At 42.9% G+C, this 9,041-nt stretch overlaps 1 protein-coding gene across 1 annotated transcript; it reads right to left on the bottom strand.

The window, feature by feature from the left end:
* Positions 1–2,828: 2,828 nt before the first annotated feature.
* Tmem169 (transmembrane protein 169) lies at positions 2,829–9,041 on the bottom strand. The gene is made up of 2 exons (XM_013008821.1): positions 8,777–9,041; positions 2,829–3,451 (listed from the first exon to the last, which is right to left on the bottom strand). Exons 1-2 carry the CDS (start codon positions 9,039–9,041, stop codon positions 2,829–2,831), a joined length of 888 nt encoding a protein of 295 aa, XP_012864275.1.

Raw genomic sequence — 9,041 nt, 5'->3', positions numbered from 1 at the left:
GGAACTAAGGCTGAAATGAGAATCCATGCAGAAAAAAAGAAGCCTTGTGAAGCTGAACACATTCGAGTCAAAACAGACATTTTCTGGTGCTCATAGAACCCAGGAGATTCTTCCTACTCTCTATTCAAATTCAAAGTTCTTTCAAAGATGAAGTATTTTAAATAATAGTTGTAGTATGGTTGGCAATTAGAATGACTAGAGATGTGGTTCAGTGAGGGAAATGCACATGCCTGACCATACAAGAGCAGGAAATGTTTCTTTCTCCTCCATTCTTTCCTACTTTCTCCTGTTACACTTAAATAAACCCTTGACTTAAAAACAAAACAACAAGGGGCTGGGAAGGTGGCTCAGTGGTAGAGCACTTGTCTTGCATGCATGAGGCCCTGGGTTCAATTCCTCAGCACCACATAAGCAGGGGGAAAAAAGCCGGAAGTGGCGCTGTGGCTCAAGTGGTAGAGTGCTCACCTTGAGCTGAAGAGCTGAGGGACAGCCCCCAGGTCCAGAGTTCAATCCTTATGACTGACAAAAAAAAAAAAAAGTCTTGGAAACATCAGTATCACCACACTGGATAAAGTTATCTAAACTTAGATGAAGTTTGTCCAGCTCAGCATATTGTGGCAGCTGAGTAATTAAAAAACAATCTTCCTGTGCAACATTTACTATGCAAATCAAGAAACTATGAGCTCACAGAATTATTCAAATATATTTAACTGTCCAATGTCTTTTCTGAGGTTCTCCAGGTGCTAACTAACAGAAAAGGTAATAGTGTTTCAGTTCTGACTCAGTTTTCCTTCTTCTAGGCTGGGTGTTTACATACCACTTTAGAACCCTTTGTGTGTGTGTGTGTGTGTGTGTGTGTGTGCGCGTGCGCGCGCGCTATAGGATCTATACATTTTTTGCAAACCATAGCATTCAAAGTTATTTTGGAGAGCCTCAAAGAAAAAATAAGCAAGCATGCATCAGATTTTATTTTTATTTTATCTTCATTACAACTGTTTATAACTTTTCAAATGCACCAGAGAGCACCAAGTTTATCTTCAAAAATTGTTTGACATTTCCTCTGGCCAAACTAATAACATAAACAACAAAGAAAGAAAATTGGAAGGGAAGGGAGGACAGAAGGGAGGGAAGGAAGGAGGAAGAGATAGGGAGGAAGGAAGGAAGGGAGGGAGGAAAAGAGGGAGGGAGGGAGGGGGGGGAGGAATTGCTCTGAAGGTAAAGTTCAGCACCATACACTAAGCAGATAGTCCTGGCCTCTGGTGGGGAAGAAAGGCCAACCTCTGATTCTGTTCACAGACCTTCTTTCAACTGCTTCTTTTTGAGATGTAAACAAAAATGAGCACCATCTTCTCTTATAAGGACTTAAACTTCCCAAATTACCTGACCTCTTAAATTCAGTACTTTGAAATTAAGAAATCATAAGGGATGAAGTTTTTAACAATCAAATCTTTATAAGAAAAATCTGGTCTACCTCCCCTATTCCAGGAAGTCAAGTTTTTCAGCATAGAAAAGGCCATGATTATCATTAATCTAGAAAGTTGTGAGCAAAACTCTTGAGTGAAATTTTGCCAAACCATAGAAGGATAAAATCTGGCTTGTGCTTAGGGCTACTAATTCCTGCTGGGTGTATATTTGGCATATGCAGTCTCTCTCTTCCCATTCCTTAATCTATAGATTAAATATCACCAACCCCTATGATTGTATAATTATCATCTTGTAGCCACTGTTTCCAAGAAACCTGAAACCATGGGACACTATAGAAGTTTACTTGAAAAGTATATGAGAAGATATTATCTAGTATATGAGTAGCATATGCATACTATATACAGTTCATGTCTATGTATAAACTCACTTGTAAGATTCAGGCCAAAATAAATAAATAAATGAGCAAACAAATAAATATTGTGTTAGCAATTTGGGATTCTGAATGTCCTTAAATAAGTGTTGTAAGGCAGAGAGTCTTGCTAGCCTACCAAAATTGCCATTCTTGCCTTTTCTTTCCAATTAGAATTATTCCCAGTATTTCACTGAGAATATAGTTACTCAAACAAAAGATTCCATTCCCCCAGCATTTTTTGTAGTTGTGAGGTCATGTGACTAAGGTTTGACCTATGACATATAAGACATATTGAGGGGCAATCTTCCAGGAAGTCTCCTTAAACAGGAAGAGTTGTTCTCCTTTGTCCTTTCTGTTGTTGTTGTTTTGCAAGAAAATATGGATGTGGTGGCTGAAGATATAGTCATTATTGGAACATTAAACATAAGGGCAATAAGAGCCATACCCCACCATGCAGAAACCTGGGGCCTGGGTGACAGATTTCCAGGATGATCTGTCTCTAGCCTTCTCTCTGAGAAAGAAACTCTGTTTTGGGGCTCTAATTTTGTGCAGTTCAATCTAAATGTACATGATTTTTACATATCTTCGCCTTCTGCTACAATATACTATAGCCCAGTTCATTAAATGTGTCACCCCATCACTACCTTCTTCATGGACTTTGTCACCCCTGAGCTTCTTTATTCTCCCTGTCACATTTCATCACATATTCCCCTGGGTTACAGGCACCAGTAACAACATCAATCTCCTCATCCCAAATAAATGGTCATTGTAGGGAAGAGTCAAGAAAAGTGTGTCCATTGGATGGATTGATTTGGCACAATGTGGTTTTCTGTTCCCTCCCTTCCTGGAACCATCAAGATCAGTATCAGTATCAGTATCAGCTAAGATCTTCCAGATCTATAGCAGGCAGAAGATGATTTAAAGAAAGAACCTGCCAGAATTGCAAGATGATGTCTACTGGGGCCAAAAAAGCAAGTCAGTCATGGGCAGTTTAGACAGTGGAGGTTTCTACTTCCTGGGTGGGGTCTTTGTTGGAGAGACTGGCTGAGATAGTATCTGATTCAAGCAACTCCACAATGCTGTAAGGAGAACAATCCTCTAGACCGAGCTTGCTGCACAGCCAACCACAGAAGCCTTTTTCCATGTCTCTAGCAGTTTGCCACCATGCCCCCCAGGACCAGGAGAGCTGGATCACAGCGGCATAGATACCCAGGGATGAGGCCATGGCCATGATGAGCACTGGGTAGAAAAGGATGAGGCAGGGGCAATAAGAGATCTTATGCCAGAAAGTTCTTTCCTCATTGTACACAAGGAAGATGTTGTACCAGGTGATGGTGCCGTAGTAGAAAGAGACAACAAAAGAGAGGATGAAGACCACAGGCAGGCAGACTATCGTCCAGAGGACCACGTGGGGCCCTTGGTCTGCTCCCACCTGGCACGACTTTCTTCCTTCGGGTGCTGTTTCCCTTAACAGCTCCTTGGGCTTGGTCAATTCCTGAATTTCCTTCTCTGTCAATGTGACATGGATGTCCACCATCTGACCCTTCTTCTTCCCTCGAGTAATGGTTCCTGTTAGTGTGACATAACGGCTGTCCAAAGGCATGTTCCATATACCTGCAAGGCACAAAGGAGGTAAAAGTTAAGATCTAAAGGGTGGAATTTGTGCCCTCCTATGAGTTTAGGGTTGATACGAGCATCCTTTCTTCTTGTATTATAGCATTTGGCAGAGGAGTCAGTGGCTCATGGGTGGACTGAAGGAGTCTCCTTTGGAAGGCAATCACTGTTCTGTGACATAATTCTCGTAGTAAGTTTTCACTCCATATGTCTAGGCCCTGATAAATTCTGATCCAGATTGGACTTATTTTTCCTATTCGTTTCTCTGTTTTTATGGAACTGAATCTTGGAACTATCTCTATGATATAAAGAGCATGAGAAAATTTCTCACAGATATCACTTCATAATGATCCTATTTCTAGTTAAGCAGAGCTATAAAGATATTGAGTATCAATCTGTGTGTAAAGACTGTGTGTGGACCAGGGTGATGGGCAGCCTATTCTTTTTTTTGTACATTTTTTATTGTAAAAATGTTGTACAGAGAGGTGACAGTTACATGAGCAAGGTAATGAGTACATTTCCTATTGAGCATTGTTGCCTTCTCCTTTGTTTTCCCCCTACCATCCCTTCCCTCCCACCTGGGCAGTCTATTCTTTCCTTCTCATGCCAAGCTCTGCACTACCCCAGAGGGACCACTGTCATGTGCTTGTGGATATCCCAGACCTCATATCCTACCTCTGTACAAACATTCACTACACACATACACACACACACATACACACATACCATACACATCTGTACCTACACCACACAATCTCTTACTCCCATAGTATCCCAACTTCCACACCATACACCACATACACATATTATATCCCCTACTCCACCACTTCACTAACACCATACACACATATCACACACAAATATTCCATACATTCCACATATACCAGATACCATATACTACACATATACACAACATGTATGTATATATATATATATATATTTTTGTCAGTCGTAGAGCTTGAACTCTGGGCCTGAGCACTGTCCCTGAGCTCTTCAGCTCAAGGCTAGAGCTCTCCCACTTGAGCCACAGCACTATTTCTGGTTTTCTGAGTGGTTTATTGGAAATAAGAGTCTCACAGAGTTTTCTGCCCAGGCTGGCTTTGAACCACGATCCTCACATCTCAGCCTCCTGAGTAACTAGGATTATAGACATGAGCCACTAACACCCGGCACAACTCGTATATTTATCCTCCACATACATACAACACCTATGCACCACACACACACACACACACACACACACACACACACACACACACACACCAGGCATACCACAGCACATCCTCTACACACATATTCATGTACAACACACATCCCATGCATGCCACATCACACACACCATATATCCACCCCATATAACCAAACATACACCTTACATATACACATCACCAAACACACACACACACATCTTATATGCACATATATTCTCTGTGCCCCATTGGGAAGACTACTGCCTCACAGCTGGAAAAAGCCAATGGAGACACCCTAAGAGGAAAGTCAGGACAATGGCATAGTCTCTGACTGCCAGAGAGGATTGATTGTACTGTTCTCTCCAGGCCTAATGGTGTCATGGTATCCATCTGAGCAAATGACATACTTCTGTCCTTTCTTACTACCAGATATCCAGCAGTCATTTCTCCGTCCCTTTCCCTCTCCCTACCTCTAGTCCATCAGCAAGTTCCAAGTTACATTGGTACATTCTGCTCCAGCCTCTCTGCTAGCTCTCCTGCTATCACTCAGCCCAAGCTTCTGCATTAGTGCTCTTGTGTCTACCTTTTACTGTCCTTCCTTGTTCCCATATACTCCCTACCAGAAACAACATCTTTTAATCATTTGGGCAGATCTTGATCTTACCTCAAGGCCTTTCCCCTATCTGTTCCCCTTCCTTAAAAAGCTGGCTCCGGGGCTGGATAGGTGGCTCAGTGGTTGAGCGCTTGCCTTGCATGCTCGAGGCCCTGGGTTCCTCAGCACCACATAAGCAAAAAGAAAAAAGCCGGAAATGGCGCTGTGGCTCAAGTGGTAGAGCGCTAGCCTTGAGCTGAAGAGCTGAGGGACAGCGCCCAGGCCCAGAGTTCAGGCCCCACGACTGGACCCAAAAAAAAAAAAAAAAAAAGCTGGCTCCCTGCCTGGTGTCAATGGCTTGTGCCTGTAATTCTAATCTCAGGAGGATGATATCTGAGGATCATGGTTCAAAGCCAGCCCAAGCAGGAGAGTCCATGAGACTTTTATCTCTAATTAACCACCAGAAAACTGGAAGTGTTGCTTGTGGCTCAAGTGGTGCTCTAATAGAGTGCTTGTCTTGAGCTGAAGAGCTCAGGGACAGAGCCCAGGCCCTGAGTTCAAGCCCCAGGACTGAAAAAAAAAGAAAAAAAGAAAAGAAAAGAAATAAAGATAAAAGCTGGCTCCTACAAAGGGTGAATAACCACTAGACACTATGTTGAATATGAACTATACAACTTGTGGATGGGGGTGGGAGGGATAAAGAGAGTAAGGAAGGGATGACACTGTCCAAAAAGAAATGGACTCTTTACCTGACTGATATATAGCTGTAATCCGTCTGTATTTCCTTCTTTTTTTCTTTCTTTTTTGGGGGAGATCAGTTATGGGTATTGAACTCTGGTCCTGAGCTCTATCTCTCAAATCTTCAACTCAACGCTAGCACTCTACCACTTGAGCCATAGCACCACTTTCCTGACTGGGCTGGCTTTGAACCATGATCCTCAGATTTCAGCCTCCTGAGTAGCTAGGATTATAGGCGTGAGCCACTGGTGCCCAGCTTTGTATTTAATCTTTATAATAACAATAAAAATAATTTAAAAGAAAAGCTGGTTCCTTGGTGCCACTCAAATCCACTCAATGTTACTTCTTCAGAGAAGCCTTCAATGACTACATCTTTGCTCCTCCAGATCTCTTTAGGGTTTTATTCTCTTTGGAACACATGTGACTACCTGAAATTATCTTTTATTTATTGACTTATTCTTATTTGTCCTCCCCTGCCTAGATGGTCAACTCCAAGACTGAAGGAATGTCATATATATCTTAGATACCTATCCATCCACAAAAATAAACCTACTCCAGGGGCTGAGAAGGTGGCTCAGTGGTAAGAGCGCTTGCCTTGCATGCATGAGGCCCTGGGTTCGATTCCTCAGCACCACATAAGCAGGAAAAAAAAAGTCAGAAGTGGTGCTAGTGGTAGCGTGCTAGCCTTGAGCTGAAGAGCTGAGGGACAGCACCTAGGTCCAGAGTTCAGGCCCCACGACAGACCCCCCCCCCAAAAAAGAAAAATAAACCTACTCCATCATAGCTATATAATAACTCTTTTTTTTTTGGGATGCAGTACTGGGGCTTGAACTCAGGGCTTGGGTGCTGTTCCTAAGTTTCTTTCACTCAAGACTGGCACTCTACCATTTGAGCCACAGCTCCATCTCCAACTGGATATAAAGTCTCATAGATTCTCTTGCCTGGTCTGGCTTTGATTCATGATCCTTAGATCTCAACCTCTTGAGTAGCAAGGATTATTATAGGTGTAAGCCACCTGGCATAATACGAACACATCACAGTCTTATAAGCAGCAACAAATATTCTTACATATGCAGAACAGGAGCATATGTTTCATGGGGGAGATTTTTAGAATTTTTGGCACTTGGGGTACACTTGAATTTGGGGTACACTTGTCAATTGTGGGGCTTGGACTTGGGACCTGGGCACTATCCCTGAGATTTTCTTTTCTTTTTTTTTGGGGGGGGTCCAGTCGTGGGGCCTGAACTCTGGGCTTGGGCGCTGTCCCTCAGCTCTTCAGCTTAAGGCTAGCACCCTGCCACTTGAGCCACAGCGCCACTTCCGGGTTATGGTTTTTTGCTTATGTGGTGCTGAGGAATCAAACCCAGGGCCTCATGCATGCAAGGCAAGCACTCTATCAATGAGCCACCTTCCCAGCCCCGTCCCTGAGATTTTCTGTTCAAGTCTAGTGCTCTACCACTTTAAGCCATAGTGCCACTTTTGGTTTTCTGGAGATAATCTCATGGACTTTTCTGCTCGGACTGGTTTTGAACCACAATCCTCAGATTTCAGCCTCCTGAGTAGCTAGCTAGGATTACAGGTATGAGTCACCAGCTCCCAGCTTGAATTTTGAGTTTTGTTTTTGTTTTAATTTTAATTTGTTTAATTTTATTATTTTTATCGTAAAAGTGATATACAGAGTGGTTACAGTTACATAAGTAAAGCAATGAGTACATTTGTTTTTGAACAGTGTTACCCCCTCCCTCATTTTCTCCCACTTTCCCTCCCTCCCACTTTCCTCCCCCCAAGCTGTAAAGTTCATTTCCAACATAGTGTCTAGAGAGTGTTGCTGTTCCATTGGTTTACCCTTTGTCTCATAGTTTTTAATGAATACTGACAAATTCCCTACAATGTGGTTAAAGTGACTGCCACTTCTAGTTGAGCTATACATGGGAGGATAGTCATTTCCTCACACTGAAGTTACTATTTTTACCCAATTTTTGACAGTCCTTCATGTGAGTGAAAAAATACTACATCTCATTGTCATCTTGTCACCTTCCTAGTTATTTTGAAAGTCAACAATTATTATCTTGATCTTAATACATTCATTTATTATAAACTCTGCGTGTGTTGACTTTTTTCTGGTACTAGGGCCTTAAATTTAGAAGCCCCATACTTACTAGGCTGGCTTGATCATGCCTGGCATTCTTCCACTTGAGTCATGCTTCCAGTCTTGCTTTTTTGTCGGTTGTGGGTCTGAACTCTGGGCCTGGGTGCTGTCCCTCAGCTCTTCAGCTCAAGGCTAGCACTCTACCACTTGAGCCAAGCACAATTCTGGCTTTTTCTGTTTATGTGGTGCTGAGGAATTGAACCCAGGGCCTCATGCATGCAAGGCAAGCACTCTACCACTGAGCCACCTTTCCAACCCCCCAGCCTTCCTTTTTGCTCATTAATTGGAGATGGAGTCTCACAAACTCTTCTATCCAGGCTGACTTCAAACCTCAATCATCCTGAGTAGCTAGGATTACAGGCACAAGTCCTTAGCACCTGGTTTTTGTTAGTTATGTCTTTATATGAATCAGCTTCTTCCTTTTACTATGGATGGTAGTGATTTCCTTCTCCCTAGAATCGAACATAGTAGGGACTAAATGAATGCAGTATTTATTGAAAGAATTCCAAAAGCATAACAGACTGCAACACTGCAAGAAATGTATTACCAAGAAGAAAGAGATCAGTGAGCTGATAGCCCTTTGGTCTTCTGGAGAAAGCATTCTCTCTGAGTTTCCTTCTCACGGCTTTGAACAAGTGGCCCCCTGAGAGACTCACCTTCATCCATAGGACAGTCTAGGAAATCATCTCCTTCCTCTTCTTTAGGCCGATCTCCACCTTCTGCTTCCTCTGGCTCCTCATCTGTTTTCTCATTATCTGACCGGTAGATAATGATAGATTCTGGTCGAGACCCTTTCCTTTTCTTTTTCCTGCGACCTATGGTGGACTCCCCATCGAAGGCCAGGGCAGCAGCCACAGCCCTCCTCAGAGAGCCCTGGTGAGAGCTTGGAAGTTGGCCTTCCTCTGGTGCCGACTCCTCCAT

Source organism: Dipodomys ordii, unplaced genomic scaffold (genome assembly GCF_000151885.1).
Source record: "Dipodomys ordii isolate 6190 unplaced genomic scaffold, Dord_2.0 Scaffold1, whole genome shotgun sequence".
Lineage (NCBI taxonomy): Eukaryota > Metazoa > Chordata > Mammalia > Rodentia > Heteromyidae > Dipodomys > Dipodomys ordii.
The sequence above is the reverse complement of the archived record's forward strand: the minus strand, read 5'-3'. Positions and strand labels throughout refer to the sequence as shown.

What these genes read in the sequence shown, in the direction of transcription:
- Tmem169 (XM_013008821.1), bottom strand. Translation starts at nt 9,041, where the DNA reads ATGGAGGAGTCGGCACCAGAGGAAGGCCAACTTCCAAGCTCTCACCAG. An exon ending in AGACTGTCCTATGGATGAAG is followed by an intron (nt 3,452 to 8,776) that starts GTGAGTCTCTCA and finishes TGTGCCTTGCAG; the next exon opens with GTATATGGAACATGCCTTTG.